At 47.3% G+C, this 23,503-nt stretch overlaps 1 protein-coding gene across 1 annotated transcript; it reads right to left on the bottom strand.

Moving 5' to 3' along the window:
* Window positions 1-331: 331 nt before the first annotated feature.
* LOC143926940 (galectin-1-like) lies at window positions 332-21,742 on the bottom strand. Its single transcript, XM_077450969.1, has 4 exons — window positions 21,603-21,742; window positions 10,710-10,777; window positions 3,684-3,858; window positions 332-924 (listed from the first exon to the last, which is right to left on the bottom strand). The coding sequence occupies exons 1-4, from the start codon at window positions 21,612-21,614 to the stop codon at window positions 781-783; spliced, it is 399 nt and encodes a 132-aa protein (XP_077307095.1). The 5' UTR covers window positions 21,615-21,742; the 3' UTR covers window positions 332-780.
* Window positions 21,743-23,503: the final 1,761 nt, after the last annotated feature.

Here is a 23,503-nt window from a genome sequence, read left to right as displayed (position 1 = left end):
GCCCTTTGTTTCAAAAGTTTGGAGACCCCCGCATCTGATCTACTATCCGTACACTGAGACTAAAGCTGCTCCAGTAACTCCTACCCCCCCCCAGCATTGCCCCTGCCCATTCCGGGGTACTGCTACATTCACTGCCGCAACTACTACACCATACCCTACCACTGCCTGTACTGGGCATATCCACTGCAGCTGCTCTTTTTCTGTATGTCATTTACATGGAGTAGGCCCTTGTGACATTTTATTTTTCTGTATATAATTGTTGAAAGTTTAAGCTTTGGAATAAATATCTGTATACAGCTTTCAGTCTGGAGCCAGAAAAAAATGTATGATATAAAAGATCAGAAAGATTTTTATTGGAAAATATAAGAAATCAGACAGAAAATTAAGCATTAGCACACTGTTGGTTACTGCGTTCCATTTATAAGTAATGCAACAAACCTCCAGCAGGGGGGGGGGGGGGCGATGCAGCAGATCTGCTATTAAATTCAGAAATCAATACAAAGTCATTATCACTAAATAATAACTTGATTGGTATGATCAGACACAATAGAGCTCATTGGATTTTTTTTTTTTTTTTTTTTAAGTGTGGATGAAATTCATTTCTAGTAAATGAACTGAGCAAAGCACAATGTAAGTCTACATGAGCAGCAAGGATGCAGATTGGAGGGGGGGTTACAAAGGAGGGTTAAAGATTTTTTTCTTCTTTGTCCACTATGGCCATTTCACAGAGACTGGATATGGACACGTAGGGGACAGGCGGCTCCTCTGTTGCGGGATTCTTCATTCCAGTGTGATGGACTTGGCCTCCAATTCTTCCACAGATACGTATGTGATCTCGGTTATGGGAAAGCGGATTGGAAATGAGAGAGGACTTCCAGCAGGTAATTGTATGAGGATCTTGTCTTTCTCAAACGTGAAGCAAACCTGTAAGAGAAGAGGTGGCACAGCGTCAGCTTGCTGGGCTATAAAAAGTCAATGAGTGTTGGCCGTAGAGACAAAGACCACCAAACCGTTAATTTCAGCACAAATCTTTCCATAAGACGCCGTGTGCTTGTAGATTATCTTATGTCATCTTTATTTATGTCTTGCAGAACATTGATAATGGAAAGGAAAAATGGAAGGAGGGGCTTCTGTTCCAGAATGATTTAGTGACAGATCTCTGATGGTGGATCTCGTCACCTAGAACAATGACTGGAGCCCTCAGGAGATCAATAGATGTTGGCCAGTCTGCAGTGCCGGTATGCCAACCATCGTCACCCAAGGTTCCTTCTGAGGTTTCTAGGGATCCGTTGAGCTGTGGCCGATTAACCATCCATTTTATGGTGCCTGCTCATTCTGGAGCCCAACACCACTCGGTGGGGCCAGCTTCATGACACCAATGTTCTTTTTGCTGCTGGTAAGAGTGGAAGTTTGACCACCACTGTAAGTGGGGTATTCTTACCACTGGCCACCAATGTAAGGGGCATTTTTTTCCCACTGACTACCAATGAATTGGTACCTGAACACTTTTCAAGGGTTCCTCTGGGGCAAAAAAGGTTGAGAAACGTAGCTGGCATGGCATACAGCAGCCTTTCCATTATCCTACCCCTACCACAAACATGCCAAAGGCTCGGCTGTGCACTGAGGATCTGGCATTAGACAGTGATACCTAGGGGGGCAGGGCTTATTGTCAAAGGGGGATGGGCTTAACATTTGATGTTTGTATAATACTAGGAATGTTATTCCTCTCGGTTGTTATTTTCAATAATACTGTTTTTGTCTGTTATCTGCAGATCACCATGAACAAACCATGTCTGCTATGTATCTAATGCTTACGCCCATTTCTATACAGATAAAAATAATTAAAAAAAAACAACAATCTCCCACTTCCAGGGGCCCCAATACATGTCCTGTCCTGATAAGGACCCCATTTGCCACCATCCAAGTCATGGCTCCAATTCATATGTGTCCTTGATAGGGATCCCATCTACTATGACTGACTTGGGGTAAATTTGAATTGTTGAGAATACGATTATTCTGGGTCAGTTATTTCTTATTCTACCCTATATAGAATTAAGCCTTCTCGCTTTTAGTGTCTGAGGAATTCTGCCTCCAGAGAGAAATGGAGATGAATAGAGCATTCATCAGGAGTAATATCCAGTGGCATAACTAGAACCTTCAGGGCCCCGATGCAAGAAACCATGAAGGGCCCCCCTGAACCCCAGCCAGGGCCCTTCTCTCCGAGTCCGGTGGTGGAACTCCAGGGCATGGTCACAGGTATGACCTTTGTGAGCCCTGTAGTTCCACCACTGGTATCAGTAGTTTTTATTTATTATTTTTTTTACATTTTTAGGTGCCCCATTGGGGGACTGTCCCTAGGCAGAATTGGGTCCCCGTCCCCAGAAGAGATGAGGTCCTTTTCACCAGGGCAGATGAAGTTACTGCCCCCAGGTGAGAAGGGGTCCCTGTCCCCAGGGGAGGTGGGGGTCCCTGTCCTCACGTGAGAAGGGGTCCCTGTCCCCAGGGGGATATGGAGGGGGTATGTAATATTGTGTGCTAGCTGCCTATGCTGCTGCCGGCCACATGTAGAGGGGGCTGCATGGGCCCCCTGCATCACAGGGCCCAGTTGCGGTCGCGACTGCTGCACCCCCTATAGTTACGCCCCTGGTAATATCCATTCCCTGTATCCCCCCAATCACACACATTGTTATCCCCCTGTTTTCCTTCCCATCACACACATTGGTAGCTCCTTTGTACTCCTCCCCCCTGGCACTCACATTGGATCCTTTCCATTATTTTACCCCCAGCACCGACAATGATCCCCCCCCCCCTGTATCCCATCCCCGGGACACACATTGGTCTCTCCATAACAGAGATGTAACATGATGGTGATGCGCTTCAGTTCCCGGACAAACCCCCCCCCCCCCCCCACTACTCCACAGATTGAGCCTTTACAGGGGACCTTATAGTGACATTCCAACATTCCATGTCAGGGATTTCCTGATCCCCATTCCCTCTTCCTATAATAATCATCTCACAAACAGAACATTTCCAATCAGGCATACACAAAATAGAAATGAAATGTTACGCTGATCTGACCAACAGAAACCGCGCAATAGGCAGTATATCATGGCACACAATGGCAGCATGATGGAATCCATTGGATCTTCCTATGTGGGAGATTCTCATCCTTCATGGAATGAGCTGAAGGGGCGACCATCATAGCAAAGCCTATATACCCTTCACCTGAGCCATCACTGGCTGCCTACTGCACCTTTCGTGGATAGATATTATTTATTAATTTATTTATTTCAGGTACTTACATAGCACCGTCAATTTACGCAGCACTTTACATATACATTGTACATTCACATCAGTCCCTACCCTCAAGGAGCTTACAACCTAAGGTCCCCAACACACATTCATACATATTCTCGGGCCAATTTTATGGGGATTACTAAAACTGGAGAGTGTAAAATCTCGTGCAGTTCTGCAAAGAAACCAATCAGCTTTCGGGTTTTTTTTTTTTTGTCAAAGCTTAATTGAAGAAGCTGAAGTTAGAAGTTGATTGGCTCCCATGCACAGCTGCACCAGATTTTGTACTCTCCAGTTTTAATAAATAACCTCAAAATGCGTCCAACATGAACAGTGATGTCACTTTGCCCCATCCAACATTTGCCCCGCCCCTCCCGGTGTAGACGTACCTTGGTGTGTGATCCCATCTGGAAGGGGAAGAAGCCTTCTCTCTGCTCATTTCCAAAGACACCGTCCTTCACTGAGTTCATGACTATTTTGCCCTTGTCTCCAAGATGGTCAAATCGAGCATCAAAGTGTATCACTATATTACTATTATTATTTTTTCCCAAGTTTATGTTGAACCTAGAAATACATAAAATAACAATTATTTCGCTCAGCTGACCTTGTTGGATAAAATACTCGAGTCATTCACCAGTGGTCCTCCCGCGGGGTATCAAGGGACTTCTGACACTTTTAATGACAGTTCCTGATAGCAAATTATGTTTACATTTTCCAAAAATCACCCAAAATATCTGCCCCAACTGTAGATAAAGTGCTTTGAGGTCCCCAGGAAAAAAAAAAGTGCCTTAAATAGAAATTGCTGAGCCATAATATTAAAAAAAATTATTAATGAAGTGTACTCCTGTGCTACCAGTAATTAGGGATGAGCTTGATGTTCAAGTCTTTGACTCGAACATTGGCTGTTCGCACGTTCGGCAAATACCGAACATTATGGGGCGTTCGTGTGGCACTCACGGCCCACAATGCACTGCGCCATCACAGTGAATTGCGGGCTCATGATTGGCCAAGCATGCACTGTGACCCTACATGCTTGGCCAATCACAGTGCTGGCAGTGAAGAGAGCAATAATTGGCCACAGGCGAGATGCCGGTGGCCAACTATAGCTCAGGGGGGTTCAGTATATGCCCCACACTATATAAGGCTGCCAGCACGGCGGCCTTGTGTAGTGTGTTCCGGCATGCAGGGAAAGAGCAGCATAGGCAGGGACAGTGTGTTCTTTTCTCAGGCATCTGCAGGAGTTAGTGGGTGTTGTGTGCCTCCAGCACAGTATACACCTGTATCTACCCTTTATTGCTGGTGTTGTCTCATACAGGCTTCTGCAGGAGTTAGTGGGTGTTGTGTGCCTCCAGCACAATATACACTACCCAATTGCTGGTTTTCCCATCTCCCTGCAGGCCATTACTATGTCTGGAAGGCCAACAAGGAGAGGCAGACAGTCATGAGCCAATAAAAGAGGGCAAGCAGGCTCTGTGTCTAGAAACAACAGTGCTGGTCACAGACACGGTGCATCATCATTAGCACGTGGCCATGGGACACGCTTGTCCTTATTTTCGGCAGCTGGACGTGTTGAGCCGCATCATGCCGAAGACTTGGTAGAGTGGATGACCAAGCCCTCTTCATCCTCCTCCTCCTCTCTCACCCAGGCTCAGGGTACTAGCAAAGCAGCTGCCAACGTATTCTCTTCCCTCGTCTCAATGTCATCATCAATCACTCCTTCCCTAGACCCACCACGTCCTCCTGAGGAGTCCCCCAAACTGTTTGAGCACAGTGTTGGGTACATGCTCCAGGAGGATGCCCAGTGTTTTGAAGGCTCTGATGATGATACCCAGCTAGAGGAAGGCAGTAGTGTGAGCGCAGAGAGAGGGGATGTTCAAGAAGGACAGCAATCTGGCAGTCATGTTCCACCAGCTGCAACTGCCAGATTTGCTCCAGTGATGAAGAGGGAGGGGATGATGAGGTCACTGACTCCACGTGGGTGCCTGATAGGAGAGAGGAGGAAGAGGCACATCTCCAACAAGGCAGGGGCCAGCTTAGGGGCAGCACACCGACTGAATCACACCGCAGAGCTCCGCCTGTGCAGGGCACTGCCTCTGCGCATTATTCCAAAAGTTCTTTGGTGTGGGCCTCTTTTGAGACGAGTGCATAAGATCGCACCGCTGCTATTTCCAACATATGTCTCAAGCGTATCTCGCATGGGCACTACATGCTTGACCAGACATATGTTGACCTGCCATGCAGCTTGTTGGCAAGAGTACCTTAAAGACCCACACCAAAGAACAAAGCGGACCTCTCCTTGCTCCTCATCAGCTGGGATCTCCAACCCCACTAGACCTTCAGTCCTCTATGAAACTTGCACTGAGAGGAATGAAGGGGTAGAATTAGGTGTGTCACAGTCAAGTACATGCAGGCACTCTGCTAGCAGTACACCCACATCCGATTATAGCAGGCAAATTTCTCTGCCCCAGCTGCTGGACCGTCGAAAGAAGTTCACTCCTAGCCATCTACATGCCCAGCGGTTGAATGCTAGCTTGGCTAAATGGATAGCACTTCAACTGCTGCGTTTTCAGTTGGTAGACTCGGCCCCCTTCCGTGAGTTTGTGCAATGTGTGGTTCCTCAGTGGCAGGTCCCCAAACGCCACTTTTTCTCACGGAAAGGCGATTCCGGCTCTTTACCGGCAATGCTTTGCAGCAGGGCTCATTCCTGCACTCCAACTAGAGTATCTGGGAGAGGTTGCAGTGTATAGGCCCAATTTTTCAACCCGTTTAACAGGTGCATGTAATACAATTTTTGATGCAATGCTTTGCAGCAGGGCTCATTCCTGCTTTTCAACTAGAGTATATGGTAGAGCAGGGGTAGGGAACCTTGGCTCTCCAGCTGTTTTGAAACTACAAATTCCATCATGCCTCTGCCTCTGGGAGTCATGCCTGTGATTGTTAGGGTCTTGCAATGTCTCATGGGACTTGTAGTTTCAAAACAGCTGGAGAGCTGACGTTCCCTACCGCTGTGGTAGAGGTTGCAGTGTATAGGCCCAATTTTTCAGCCCCTGTTTAACAGGGGCATGTAATACAATTTTTGATGCAATGCTTTGCAGCAGGGCTCATTCCTGCACTCCAACTAGAGTATCTGGGAGAGGTTGCAGTGTTGTGGCACCAGCAAGCAGTGCCTAAGGCCCAATTCTTCAGCCCCTGTTTAACAGGGGCGTGTAATTAAAGTTTTTGATGCAATACTTTGCAGCAGGGCTCATTCCTGCACCCCAACTGGAGTTTCTGTGAGGTGTTGCAGTGTTGTGGCACCAGTGCCTAAGGCCCAATTTTTATGCCCCTGTTCAAATGTCCTTTTTTTGTATTTTTCCATTAAATGTAATTTTGTGCAGGTACTGTTCTAAACACGGGAAACATGTGGCACTTCACAGGCATACTATAGACACCCCCCAGGCACAATATTTAAAGATATATTTTACTTTAATCGTCATTAAAATCAGTGATCCCGAAAAAACTGCAGTTTTTTAAAACATTTTAGGCATTGAACCATGTCCCCTTTTTAGGACACTATCTTGCATATTAGCGATTAAAATTAGCACTTTTTATTTAGAACGTTCGAGTCCCATAGACTTCAATGGGGTTCTAAAGTTTGCACAAATTTTTGGTCCGTTCGAAAGTTCTGGTGCGAACCGAACCGGGGAGGGGGGGGGTTAGCGGTGTTCGTCTCATTCCTAGTCACCATCCTCTGACCAACAAGAAGTCCTGGAAATTCAGCCAACCTCCATGGGGTGTAAGTACCATGGCAGGGAAGAGGTCTGCTGATCAGACTGATGGAAGGATGGAGGACTGGTGGACGGAGAGCGTGGATGGGAGTCACAAGATTGTTAGTTGTCATATTTCAGATGATGGCTGATAAGTCAGACAAGTTTTATCCAGGATGACATTTTGTTACAATGTAGAAGAACAAATGTTGAAGCTAAACTTGCTCTCAGCAAAACAATCTGATGTCGGGTATTATTTGAGGGACCACGCACCCCAAATTCCCAGTGAGGAGGGTCAGTAGGATGTACTGTACACAGAGCACACTTCTACTTTTGTAAGTTGTACTTCTTGCATGTAAAAGAGGTTTTTTATTTCTCTTATCAGTTCTTTTTGTATTCTTGGGGGGAAGAGGGTTAGGGCCAGGACACCCTTAGGTAGTTTCAAATCCAATTGGCAGACTCCGAGACTTCAATAAGAGAACAGCCGTACAGGGAAAGACCCCAGCAAGGCGCCACATCTGCACTTGTAGGATTGCTGTCTCCTATGGTAACAGTCTTTAACAGTTCCTAACTCAAACATAGAAATCCTTTCAGCTTCACTACAACTGCTGACCAGCTCGGTCCCTAGCTTGACACACAAGGCTGCTCTGCAAGCGTTTCCCTGACTTGATCACCGCCTGAAGTTTCCCCGATTCTCCACCGTGCCCTTTCGGTGAGAATGTGGTTCTGGTACTTGCTTCAGTAACTCACTGTGGTCCCTGGTAAAAGTGGTCTGTCCCTTTATGGCAACAGCTTCTCTTCAACCTCCAACCACTGACAGGTTCTCCGGCCGGCAGAACCATCTTTTCTGGTTGGACTGCAAGCTGCAATCCCAACCCTGCGCTGCTCTCTTACTTCTGGATCTCACACAACCTGGCAGCCAGATGCCCCTGGGATAGACCCAATCTCCAGCCTAGCAGCCAAGGACATACGACACACGTTTACTCAGACAGCCGTTGTAGTGTCACAGTTTGATGCCTATCACAGGATGGTGCGGAAGTGACGTTGTTGCGTACTGCGCATGCGCGATGCGCTCCAAACGCTCGCGCCGTGCGTTCCAACATAGTTTCGGCAATACAGTTCAGCGAAACCATCACATAATGTTACGGAAGTGAAGTTACACACAACACAAACACTGGGCCGTTCGTTACAACACTAATACTTCCCTTGTTACCTAGTAGGTTTTGCATTGCTGGGACTTGTAGTGCCTATCCTGAGCTACATGCTTCAATGTTCAGTGTCCTCATCCCTATCCCCATGCTTCAATGTTCAGTGTCCATCCTTATCCCCGTGCTTCAATGTTCAGTGTCCTCATCCTTATCCCCGAGCTTCAATGTTCAGTGTCCATCCTTATCCCCGTGCTTCAATGTTCAGTGTCCTCATCCCTATCCGTGAGCTTCAATGTTCAGTGTCCTCATCCTTATCCCTGTGCTTCAATGTTCAGTGTCCTCATCCCTATCCCCATGCTTCAATGTTCAGTGTCCTCATCCCTATCCGCGAGCTTCAATGTTCAGTGTCCTCATCCTTATCCCTGTGCTTCAATGTTCAGTGTCCTCATCCCTATCCCCATGCTTCAATGTTCAGTGTCCTCATCCCGATCCGCAAGCTTCAATGTTCAGTGTCCTCATCCTTATCCCTATGCTTCAATGTTCAGTGTCCTCATCCTTATCCCTGTGCTTCAATGTTCAGTGTCCTCATCCCTATCCCCATGCTTCAATGTTCAGTGTCCTCATCCCGATCCGCAAGCTTCAATGTTCAGTGTCCTCATCCTTATCCCTGTGCTTCAATGTTCAGTGTCCTCATCCCTATCCGCAAGCTTTAAATGTTCAGTGTCCTCATCCTTATCCCTGTGCTTCAATGTTCAGTGTCCTCATCCTTATCCCTGAGCTTCAATGTTCAGTGTCCTCATCCCTATCCCCCTGCTTCAATGTTCAGTGTCCTCATCCCTATCCGCGAGCTTCAATGTTCAGTGTCCTCATCCTTATCCCCCTGCTTCAATGTTCAGGGTCCTCATCCTTATCCCCGAGCTTCAATGTTCAGTGTCCTCATCCCTATCCCCCTGCTTCAATGTTCAGTGTCCTCATCCCTATCCGCGAGCTTCAATGTTCAGTGTCCTCATCCTTATCCCCCTGCTTCGATGAGGACACTGAACATCGAAGCATGGGGATAAGGATGAGGACACTGAACATTGAAGCTTGCGGATAGGGATGAGGACACTGAACATTGAAGCACAGGGATAAGGATGGACACTGAACATTGAAGCTCGGGGATAGGGATGAGGACACTGAACATTGAAGCAGGGGGATAGGGATGAGGACACTGAACATTGAAGCTCGGGGATAAGGATGAGGACACTGAACATTGAAGCAGGGGGATAGGGATGAGGACACTGAACATTGAAGCTCGGGGATAAGGATGAGGACACTGAACATTGAAGCTCGGGGATAGGGATGAGGACACTGAACATTGAAGCTCGGGGATAGGGATGAGGACACTGAACATTGAAGCATGGGGATAGGGATGAGGACACTGAACATTGAAGCACAGGGATAAGGATGAGGACACTGAACATTGAAGCAGGGGGATAGGGATGAGGACACTGAACATTGAAGCTCGGGGATAAGGATGAGGACACTGAACATTGAAGCAGGGGGATAGGGATGAGGACACTGAACATTGAAGCTCGGGGATAAGGATGAGGACACTGAACATTGAAGCACGGGGATAAGGATGGACACTGAACATTGAAGCTCGGGGATAAGGATGAGGACACTGAACATTGAAGCACGGGGATAAGGATGGACACTGAACATTGAAGCATGGGGATAGGGATGAGGACACTGAACATTGAAGCATGTAGCTCAGGATAGGCACTACAAGTCCCAGCAATGCAAAACCTACTAGGTAACAAGGGAAGTATTAGTGTTGTAACGAACGGCCCAGTGTTTGTGTTGTGTGTAACTTCACTTCCGTAACATTATGTGATGGTTTCGCTGAACTGTATTGCCGAAACTATGTTGGAACGCACGGCGCAAGTGTTTGGAACGCATCGCGCATGCGCAGTACGCAACAACGTGGCCCGTGTTTGTGTTGTGTGTAACATCACTTCCGTAACATTATGTGATGGTTTCGCTGAACTGTATTGCCGAAACTATGTTGGAACGCACGGCGCGAGCGTTTGGAGCGCATCGCGCATGCGCAGTACGCAACAACGTCACTTCCGCACCATCCTGTGATAGGCATCAAACTGTGACACTACACCGTCCAGGTGGCACAGAACAGATCACCTGACTCCATCCGATATAAAGGTTCTCCCAGCAGGACAAGGGATTCAAGGAAACTCCTGTTCATTGGCTGAGATAACAATATACTCATAACCTGACCTTGGGTTGCTCTTCTCATATCTAGTACCACCAAGTACCCGGCCACCTAGTGGTAGAAGAGAAAAGTGCAACAAGGCCAAACTTTGGGAGAAATCAATAAATCTCTATCAATCAACCAAGATAACTACTCCTGGCAAGTACATTTGTGAGGAGCTCACTGACTAAACCCCGGGATGCTACATCAGTATTATACAGAGAGCAGACACATATTGTATAATAAGTAGCTGAGGATAAAATCTTCACCTACCTTTTACAGCCATGCGGAATGAAGCCCTCCACCTCCACGCAGTGACCAGGTCTAATTGAGCAAAGAGCCTATATGAGAGAAAGGAGAGAATTATTACACCCTGTATAATAGAGAGGGGGATGATTATTACACCCTGTATAACAGAGAGGGGGATGATTATTACACCCTGTATAATAGAGAGGGGGATGATTATTACACCCTGTATAATAGAGAGGGGGTGATTAATAAACCCAGTATAATAGAGAGGGGGATGATTATTACACCCTGTATAATAGAAAGGAGGGGGATGATTATTACACCCTGTATAATAGAGAAGGGGGAATGATTATTGCACCCTGTATAATAGAGAGGGGGAGATTTATTACACCCTGTATAATAGAGAGGGGGTGATTAATACACCCAGTATAATAGAGAGGGGGATGATTATTACACCCTGTATAATAGACAAGGGGGATGATTATTACACCCTGTATAATAGAGAGGGGGATGATTATTACACCCTGTATAACAGAGAGGGGGATGATTATTACACCCTGTATAATAGAGAGGGGGATGATTATTACACCCTGTATAATAGAGAGGGGGTGATTAATAAACCCAGTATAATAGAGAGGGGGATGATTATTACACCCTGTATAATAGAAAGGAGGGGGATGATTATTACACCCTGTATAATAGAGAAGGGGGAATGATTATTGCACCCTGTATAATAGAGAGGGGGAGATTTATTACACCCTGTATAATAGAGAGGGGGTGATTAATACACCCAGTATAATAGAGAGGGGGATGATTATTACACCTTGTATAATAGACAAGGGGGATGATTATTACACCCTGTATAATAGAGAGGGGGGATGATTATTACACCCTGTATAATAGAGAGGGGGGATGATTATTACACCCTGTATAATAGAGAGGGGATGATTATTACACCCTGTATAATAAAAAGGAGGGGGGTGATTATTACACCCTGTATAATAGAGAAAGGGGGATGATTATTACACCCTGTATAATAGAGAGGGGGGATGATTACTACACCCTGTATAACAATAATTGCAGCACTCGGAAGTTATAATCAGAATATATTTCACATAAAACACTCGTGCAAATAATAATAAATATCTGTATAACAATGTTGAAATGTAATTCAATTGCTGTGCTATTACATCACAAGTGAAGGGTCCAGAGAGTCCCAGAATGGCTTTCTCAACCTTCACCATACAAGTAACAACTGCCTGCTGTGACGTGCCTTCACCATATAGGAAGATCGCACACTCATCAGAATGTATTGCTGCCTATGGATAGAACAGCAAAATGCACTTATTGAACACAATATTTTTCCGTTCCTTCAGATACGGTTGTTATCTGTGATAGTGTTCTCTCTCCAAAGGTGTACCCCTCAGTTCCATCCCAAGATTATTACCAGCACTCTCATCTTGTTCTTAAATTAGCCAACATCATTTATGTACACAGTAGGGTTGCCACTTTTTCTTCATACCAAACCCGAACACTTTAGGGGCGCACAGCAAAAAAAGAAATTCTTAGTATACACTATAGGATTGTAACAGACCTGGGACACCTTTGGGCGCTCCAAAGAAAATACTGATGCGGCACACATAGTTCCCCATCACCTTCCTATCAGGCCCTGTTTTGAGACACATTCCTGTATGAATAATGTGTCCGGGTGAATCCCAGACAGGTGGCAACCCTAGTACACAGTCCAAATCCCTTTTCACCCCAGCCTTATGGTAATGGAATTAGTCCATTTCATAGGTGACTAAAACATTTTTTTCTTTTTCCTATCCTGTTAGTTTGTTGTGTACATCAAACGGCCTGGAGTATCCCACTTACCCCCTTCCCCACCACAAATTTTAAAAGCCAATATAAAGGAATAATAAAGGTTAAAAAAAAGCCCTTGTGAATTTAATTAAATTTTTATCAGGTCACCTTGAGGCGAGGTGACAGATGCACACCGTAGGGATCAGGAGTGCACCGCAAGGTTGTGGACTCTACGGCTGATTGCTGCGGACGGGGGTCAAGGTTATAGGAAGGCAGGGCCGCCAGAACACCAAGATTGATCCCACCGGGGTTAGAGCGTAAGATTCCCTGGGGCGCGGAGTCTAAGAGCCAGCAGGTGTTCACCAGAGCCTCTAGTGGTGAGGATGGACTTGGCTGCAACTGGCTCCAGGTCGCGACCCCCAGGGTCCCCCAGCTCACACCCACAGTAGGCAACAGGAGGATAGGGATGGTGAGGGACAAAGCCAAGGTCGGGGGCCACAAGCAGACAGGAATAGTCAGGGACACGCCAAAAGGTCAGGATCACAGGCAAACAGGGATAGTCAAGGACACCCCAAAGTCGGTAACGTAACAACAGCAGAGCACACGGTAGGTAACAGGAAGCTAACACACAAAGGTTGATCAGCAGGGTTGGCCTGCAATGCACAGGTTAATATAGAGTTCTCTGATAGGAGCTAGGGTGGAGCCATGCCAGAGGATGGATTATAAAAGCAGTCAGGGGAGGGTCGGCTGGTCTCTAGAAATGAACACATGGAGACAGGTAAGCAGACGAACTCTATTGCATAACCATGACACTTTTTTTTGGTTAATTCTTCTTTAAGGAGGTGTGGCAGGGGGCGTGTCCTATGCCTACATACGTTTGCTAGTAGGTGTCCCTCATTCCTATTTCAAAATGTTGGGAGGTATGTCAAAGCCGCTGTCCGGCTGCAGGAACCACAGTCTGCCAAGACCCTGTGAGCCATAGCTGCTGCTCCACGGTTGAACCTGCATTACCGGGCACCATTAAAAGATCATCTGCTTCTGCCTGGCGATCGGTGGACCTAGCAGTGGCGCCGACCTGGACCACTGTGTTCCACATCTAACCGACCTTCAGCATTCACCTATCCACCGGTTGGTGTGGGGACCCTGCCTCACTTCCTGTGGGCTGACTACTTCCAGGATGTAGTGAGCGGGCTTAGGCCCCCAACCCCCCTTTTCTTCAGTAACACTCAGCACATGGACACTGTATGCAGACAACATAACCTGAATTACTTCTGCTATACCCCCTTACTTTTTGAATGCTAAAAGTGGTTGTTAAGCCACTCTGACTAATTTATATCATCCGCTCTGTCTCCAAATCCTGTGTGTGTGTGTGTGATTTATTAAAAAAAAAAAAAATAAATGCTGATAATACCTCATTTCAGAGCCCCCATTGAACCTCTCTCCTCTCCCTGTCTGACAGCTGCAATGGGCAGGATTCCCCCACTGACGTCAGGTGTGATGAGGAGAGAAGGAGAGTGCTGGCTGGTCACGTGAGTGCTGATCGGCACACTGAAATAAGGTATAATCAGATTTTCTTTTATAAATCACACCCACACACACAGGGGGACACAGCATTGATATGAAAATAACACTGTTACTTCAGCAGCAGGAGGGGCAGGGGTGGGCACTGTCCCAAGCTGACAGGTAGGGAGTGGAGGGGGGAACAGACAGGAGAGAGCGAATGACGGAGGCATGTAAACTGACCACAGTGTCAGGGCTCAGCAGCCATGATGAACCATGGTCAGTTTACAGGGGGGAGGGAAGAAATTGCCAGGATCAGCCAGGTATTTCAGGTGTTACGAGGAGGGGGGGGGGATTACACAGACCAATCACTGTGCTGTATAACATGCTTTAAAAGGACAGGATCCAGTTTTTTTTAAGTTAGCAAAACACTTTAAACCCCCTGAGGATTTGTTACAACACTACTGAGCTCCAACGTGCTGGTAAAGACCATGTTCAGGCCTGACACTCAGACAACCCGTATTCCATTATTAGTATGGTGTGAACTTACCCAAATAGAGTTTAACCCTTCACTATAGGATTAGGGTTCCCTGAGTAAAGCCCTCTCCCCACCAGCAAGCCCTCTTTGCATATTCAATTACTTACCACTATCACTGGATCCCCTGAGCTCTTCCATAGCTAACCCGCTGTATACTCCATATACTCCTCAAGCGTCACCCCCGTTAACCCGCTGGGTCCCTGGCTTGGACTCGCTGAAGCTTTCCCACTTCTTCACTATAACCGGCTGGTGAGAAGACTGCTCTGGTACTTCTTCAGCCTTTCTCAATGTAGCCTATGGTAGTCTATGTCCACACCCAGCAACAATATACTCACCACTACCCACACTCAGCAACACTATACCAACCACTACCCACAAGCAGCAACACTATACTCACGACTACCAACACCCAGCAATACTATACCCATCACTACCCACACCCAGCAATACTATACTCCCCACTACCCACACCCAGCAACACTATACCAACCACTACCCACACCTAGCAACACTATACTCACCACTATCCACACCCAGCAACACTATACCAACCACTACCCACACCCAGCAACACTATACCAACCACTGCCCACACCCAGCAACACTATACCAACCACTACCCACACCCAGCATCAATATACCAACCACTACCCACACCCAGCAACACTATACTCACGACTACTTACACCCAGCAATACTACACCCATCACTACCCACACCCAGCAATACTATACTCCCCACTACCCACACCCAGCAACACTATACGAACCACTACCCACACCCAGCAACACTATACAAACCACTGCCCACACCCAGCAACACTATACTCACCACTGCCCACACCCAGCAACACTATACCAACCACTACCCACGCCCAACAACAAAATACCAACCACAACCCACACCCAGCAACACTATACCAACCACTACCCACACCCAGCAACACTATACTCACCACTGCCCACACCCAGCATCGCTATACCAACCACTACCCATACCCAGCAACACCCAGCAACACTATACTCACCACTACCCACACCATGCAACACCCAGCAACACTACCCACACCCAGCAATACTATACTCCCCACTACCCACACCCAGCAACACTATACCAACCACTACCCACACCTAGCAACACGATACTCACCACTACCCACACCCAGCATCACCATACCAACCCCTACCCACACCCAGCAATGCTATACTCACCACTACCCACACCCAGCAACACTATACCAACCACTACCCACACCCAGCAACACTATACTCGCCACCACCTATACCCAGCAACACTATATCAACCACTACCTACACCCAGCAACACTATACCAACCACCTGCCACACCCAACAACGCTATACTCACCACTGCCCACACCCAGCAACACTATATCAACCACTACTCACACCCAGCAACACTATACTCACCACAACCCACACCCAGCAACACTATACTCACCACTACCCACACCCAGCAACACTATACCCATCGCTACCCACACCCAGCAACACTATACCAACCACTACCCACACCCAGCAACATTATACTCGCCACTACCCACACTCAGCAACAGTATATCAACCACTACCCACACCCAGCAACATTATACTCGCCACTACCCACGCTCAGCAACACTATACCAACCACTACCCACACCCAGCAACACTATACTCACCACTCCCCACACCCAGCAACACTAAACCCATCAATACCCACACCCAGTAACACTATACCAACCACTACCCACACCCAGCAACACTATACCAACCACTACCCACACCCAACAACACTATACCAACCACAACCCACACCCAGCAACACTATACCAACCACTACCCACACCCAGCAACACTATACTCACCACTGCCCACACCCAGCATCGCTATACCAACCACTACCCACACCCAGCAACACTATACCAACCACTACCCACACCCAACAACACTATACCAACCACAACCCACACCCAGCAACACTATACCAACCACTACCCACACCCAGCAACACTATACTCACCACTACCCACACTCAGCAACACTATACCAACCACTACCCACAAGCAGCAACACTATACTCACGACTACCAACACCCAGCAATACTATACCCATCACTACCCACACCCAGCAATACTATACCAACTACTACCCACACCCAGCAACACTATACCAACCACTACCCACACCAAGCAACACTATACTCACCACTGCCCACACCCAGTAACACTATACTCACCACAACCCACACCCAGCAACACTATACTCGCTACTACCCACACTATACCAACCACTACCCATACCCAGCAACACTATACCAGCCACTACCAACACCCATAAACACTATACCAGGCATTACCCACACCCAGAAACACTATACCCATCAATACCCACACCCAGTCACTCTATACCCACAACTACACACACCCAGCAACACTATACCCATCAATACCCACACCCAGCAACACTATACCCATCAATACCCACACCCAGCAACACTATACTCACCACAACCCACACCCAGCAACACTATACTCACCACTACCCACACCCAGCAACACTATACCAACCACTACCCACACCCAGCAACACTATACCAACCACTACCCACACCCAGCAACACTATACCAACCACTACCCACACCCAACAACACTATACCAACCACAACCCACACCCAGCAACACTATACTCACCACTATCCACACCCAGCAACACTATACCAATCACTACCCACACCCAACAACACTATACTCACCACTACCCACACCCAGCAACACTATACTCACCACTGCCCACACCCAGCAACACTATACTCACCACTACCCACACCCAGCAACACTATACTCACCACTACCCACACCCAGCAACACTATACTCACCACTATCCACACCCAGCAACACTATACCAACCACTACCCACACCCAACAACACTATACTCACCACTACCCACACCCAGCAACACTATACTCACCACTGCCCACACCCAGCAACACTATACTCACCACTACCCACACCCAACAACACTATACTCACCACTACCCACACCCAGCGACACTATACCAACCACTACCCACACCCAACCACACTATACCAACCACAACCCACACCCAGCAACACTATACTCACCACTGCCCACACCCAGCAACACTATACCAACCACTACCCACACCCAGCAACACTATACCCACCACTGCCCACACCCAGCAACACTATACTCACCACTACCCACACCCAGCAACACTATACCAACCACTACCCACACCCAACCACACTATACCAACCACAACCCACACCCAGCAACACTATACTCACCACTGCCCACACCCAGCAACACTATACTCACCACTACCCACACCCAACAACACTATACTCACCACTGCCCACACCCAGCAACACTATACCAACCACTACCCACACCCAGCAACACTATACCAACCACTACCCACACCCAGCAACACTATACCCACCACTGCCCACACCCAGCAACACTATACTCACCACTATCCACACCCAGCAACACTATACCAACCACTACCCACACCCAACCACACTATACCAACCACAACCCACACCCAGCAACACTATACTCACCACTGCCCACACCCAGCAACACTATACCAACCACTACCCACACCCAGCAACACTATACCAACCACTACCCACACCCAGCAACACTATACCCACCACTGCCCACACCCAGCAACACTATACTCACCACTACCCACACCCAACAACACTATACTCACCACTACCCACACCCAGCGACACTATACCAACCATTACACACACCCAACAACACTATACCAACCACAACCCACACCCAGCAACACTATACCAACCACTACCCACACCCAACAACACTATACTCACCACTACCCACACCCAGCAACACTATACCAACCACTACCCACACCCAGCAACCCTATACTCACCACTGCCCAAACCCAGCAACACTATACCAACCACTACCCACACCCGGCAACACTATACCAACCACTACCCACACCCAGCAACCCTATACTCACCACTGCCCACACCCAGCAACACTATACCAACCACTACCCACACCCAGCAACACTATAATCACCACTACCCACACCCAGCAACACTATACCAACCACTACCCACACCCAACAACACTATACCAACCACAACCCACATCCAGCAACACTATACCAACCACTACCCACACCCAGCAACACTATACTCACCACTACCCACACCCAGTAACACTATACTCACCACAAACCACACCCAGCAAGACTATACTCACCACTACCCAAACCCAGCAACACTATACCAACCACAACCCACACCCAGAAACACTATACTCACCACTACCCACACCCAGCAACACTATACCAACCACTACCCACACCCAGCAACACTATACCAACCACTACCCACACCCAGCAACCCTACACTTACCACTGCCCATACCCAGCAACACTATAACAACCACTACCCACACCCAACAACACTATACTCACAACTACCCACACCCAGCAACACTATACCAACCACTACCCACACCCAGCATCACTATACCAACCACGAACTACACCCAGCAACACTATACCAACCACTACCCACACCCAGCAACACTATACCAACCACTACCCACACCCAACAACACTATACTCACCACTACCCACACCCATCAACACTATACCAACCACTACCCACACCCAGCAACACTATACTCACCACTACCCACACCCAGCATCACTATACCAACCACTACCCACACCCAGCAACACTATATCAACCACTACCCACACCCAGAAACACTATACTCACCACAACCCACACCCAGCAACACTATACTCACCACAACCCACACCCAGCAACACTATACTCGCCACTACCCACACTATACCAACCACTACCCATACCCAGCAACACTATACCAGCCACTAACCACAACCAGCAACACTATACCAGCCATTACCCACACCCAGCAACACTATACCCATCAATACCCACACCCAGTAACACTATACCCACCACTACACACACCCAGCAATGCTATACTCACCACTACCCACACCCAGCAACACTACCCACACCCAGCAACACTAAAACAACCACTACCCATACCCAGCATCACTATACCAACCACTACCCACACCAAGCAGCACTATACTCACCACAACCCACACCCAGCAACACTATACCAACCACTACTCACACCCAGCAACACTGTAGCAACCACTACCCACACCCAACAACACTATACTCCCCACTACCCACACTATACCAACCACTACCCACACCCAGCAACACTATACTCACCACTACCCACACCCAGCAACACTGTACTCACCACTGCCCACACCCAGCATCGCTATACCAACCACTACCCACACCCAGCAACACTATATCAACCACTACCCACACCCAGCAACACTATACTCGCCACTACCCACACTATACCAACCACTACTCATACCCAGCAACACTATACTCACCACTATCCACACCCAGCAACACTATACCAACCACTACCCACACCCAGCAACACTATACTCACCACTACCCACACTATACCAACCACTACTCATACCCAGCAACACTATACTCACCACTATCCACACCCAGCAACACTATACCAACCACTACCCACACCCAGCAACACTATACTCACCACTATCCACACCCAGCAACACTATACCAACCACTACCCACACCCAGCAACACTATAACCATCACTACCCACATCCAGCAACACTATACCCATCACTGCCCACACCCAGCAACGCTATACTCACCACTACCCACACCCAGCAACACTATACCAACCACTACCCACACCCAGCAACACTATACCAACCACTACCCACACCCAGCAACACTATACCAACCACAACCCACACCCAGCAACACTATACCAACCACTACCCACACCCAGCAACACTATACCAACCACTACCCACACCCAGCAACACTATACCCACCACTACCCACACCCAGCAACACTATACTCACCACTACCCACACCCAGCAACACTATACCAACAACAACTCACACCAAGCAACACTATACCAACCACTTCCCACACCCAGCAACACTATACCAACCTCTACCCACACCCAGCAACACTATACCAACAACTACCCACACCCAGCAACACTATACCAACCTCTACCCACACCCAGCAACACTATACCAACCACTACCCACACCCAGCAACACTATACCAACCACTAGCCACACCCAGCAACACTATTCCAACCCCCAACCACGCTTAGCAACACAATATTTTCCACACCTAGCAACACTATACCAAGCTGTGCCCACACACAGCTACACTATACCCACCACTGTCTACATTCAACAGCGCTATATAAACCACTGCCCATTGACCCAACACCAATCATATCCCTTACCCAACAACACTATACCAACCACTGCCATCATCCAGCAAAACTACACCAACCACTGCCCTCACCCAGCAACGCTACATCCACCACTGCCCACACCCAGCAGCACTATACCAACCACTGCCCATGTCAGGAAACCCTATACCCACCCCAATGCCCACATCCAGCAATACTATACCAACCACTGCCCACAATGTGAAAAACACTAAACCAAACACTTTCCACTCCCAGCAACTCAATACCCACCATTGCTCACACCCAGCAACACTATAACTACCACTGCCCTCACCCAGCAGCCCTATACCCACAGCCAGCAAACCTATATCCTCCACTGTCCAAACTCATTAACCTTATACCATCCTATGCTCTCACCCAGCAACACTATAGCTACCACTACCCACACCCAACAGCACTATATGCACTATTTCCAATACTCATCAACCCTATACAACAACTAACAACTCCCAAGCACAACCAGCAAGCTATGCCCACCATTTTCCCCACAGAGCAAACATTATACCCATCAATACCAACAGGTATGTCCACACGAAGAAAACCTATACCCACCACTGTCCTCTCCCAGCAACACTATACCAACCACTGCCCACACCCAGCAGCACTATACCCACCACTGCTTACAGTCCACAGAACCCATTAGTTCAGCTTTTGCAGCTTCTATCGGCGCTCATACTCACTTTATCTGCCATCCTGTTTCCTTATCAAACAAACTTGTGAACAGGCGCACTTCTACCCCTTCATATATAGGAGGTCTGCTGAAGGTGGAACCAGTCATGTTGAAGGGATTACCCCCCGCCCAGTGCTCCCTGGATTTGGAATTGTTCCAGAACTGCTCATTACAGAGAACTAATAAAATGTGAATGAGAACTAATAAAATGTTGATAAGGGGGCAAAAGATGACTTTCCTCAAAGTCATTTCTACAACACAAAGTAACAATTTACTTTACTTTATACACATTACATCACATAAAAAACCCCTGACATCACATGACATGAATGTCATCATACTTTTTTCATTTAAATCTTTTTTTTTTTTAAATTGGGGTTTTGTTGTCTTTGTCTGAGTATAGATCTATGTTTGTCCCAAGCAGGTTTGAAGCCACTTATTGCTGATTGACTAACTACCTCTGCTGGTGGTCTATTCCAAGCATCACCTACCCTTTCCATAAAATATGACTTTCTAAAATTAGTTTGGAACTTTCCTCCAGTTAGTTGGAGGTCATGTCCCTGTGTTCTTCATTTTGGCTTCATATTGAAAATCCCGTCCTCCAGAACCTAATTCACCCCCTTGATGTATTTAAAGATTTCAATCATGTCCATCCTTTCTCTTCTTTCCTCCAGACTGGATGTATGAAGTTCCTGCAGTCTCTCCTGATATGTTTTATCCCTCAGACCTTCCACCATTTGTGTTCCCCGTCTCTGGACTCGTTCTATCTTATCAATATCTTTATGTAAATGAGATCTCCAGAACTGGACACAGTGTTCTAAATGAGATGCAAATAAAGATCTATATAAAGGAATCAGGACTTCTTTGCACCTACTGGTGATTAGGGATGAGCCAAACACCCCCCCCCCCCCCCGGTTCGGTTCGCACCAGAACTTTCGAACGGACCCCAAATTCGTACGAACTTTAGAACCCCATTGAAGTCTATGGGACTCGAACGTTCGAAATTAAAAGTGCTAATTTTAATGGCTAATATGCAAGATACTGTCCTAAAAAGGGTTTGGGGACCTGCCTCCTGCCTCAAGGGACATGGGTCAATGCCTAAAATTTTTTTTAAAAATGGCCGTTTTGGCGGGAGCACTGATTTTAATGATGATTAAAGTGAAAAAAAAAGTGAAATATTCCTTTAAATATCGTGCCTGGGGGGTGTCTGTAGTATGCCTGTGAAGTGCCACGTGTTTCCCGTGTTTAGAACAGTCCCTGCACAAAATGACATTTAACGGAAATAACGTCATTTAAAACTGCTTGCGGTTTTAATGTTATATCTGGTTCCTGCAATATGGATGAAAATCATTGATAAAAATGGCATGGGTAGCCCTCCCCGCCCATTACCAGCCCGTTTGGGTCTTGTACGGATATTAAGGGGAACCCCATACCCATATTAAAAAAAGGAAATACGTGTGGCCCCCAGGCCCTATATACTCAGAACAGCAGTATACAGGTGGTGCAAACAAGACAGGGACTGTGTAGGTTTGTTGTGTTAAGTAGAATCTGTTTGTAATTTTCAACTGGTACATTTTTAAAGTGTAGCTCCAGTCAAAAAATCTATTTTTAAGCTTTTTGGAAAACATAGGGAAGGGTTATCACCCCTGTATAATTTGTTTTGCAGTCCGTCTTTTTTTCATCTCACTTCCTGTTGTCTCCTTCCGTTTGCAAGTAGGAGACGTTTGTAAGTTGGATGTTTGAAAGTAGGGGCCTGCCCTATATGCCCTGCAGAAATGGCGGAACAAGGTGTTGGTGTTGCCACAACATTGTAAGCCCTCAAAGTGACTCTTGGTGGGCGCTGGAGCGCCCTGCTGTGAACGATTATATCAAGAATTGTAATTACATGCCATTGTTGAACAGTGGTAGAAA

Source organism: Lithobates pipiens, unplaced genomic scaffold, assembly GCF_037356315.1.
Source record: "Lithobates pipiens isolate NorthernLeopardFrog02 unplaced genomic scaffold, aLitPip1_a1.2 Scaffold_23, whole genome shotgun sequence".
NCBI classification, from domain to species: domain Eukaryota; kingdom Metazoa; phylum Chordata; class Amphibia; order Anura; family Ranidae; genus Lithobates; species Lithobates pipiens.
Note: the sequence above shows the minus strand (reverse complement) of the source record. Positions and strands in the feature narration are given on the sequence as shown.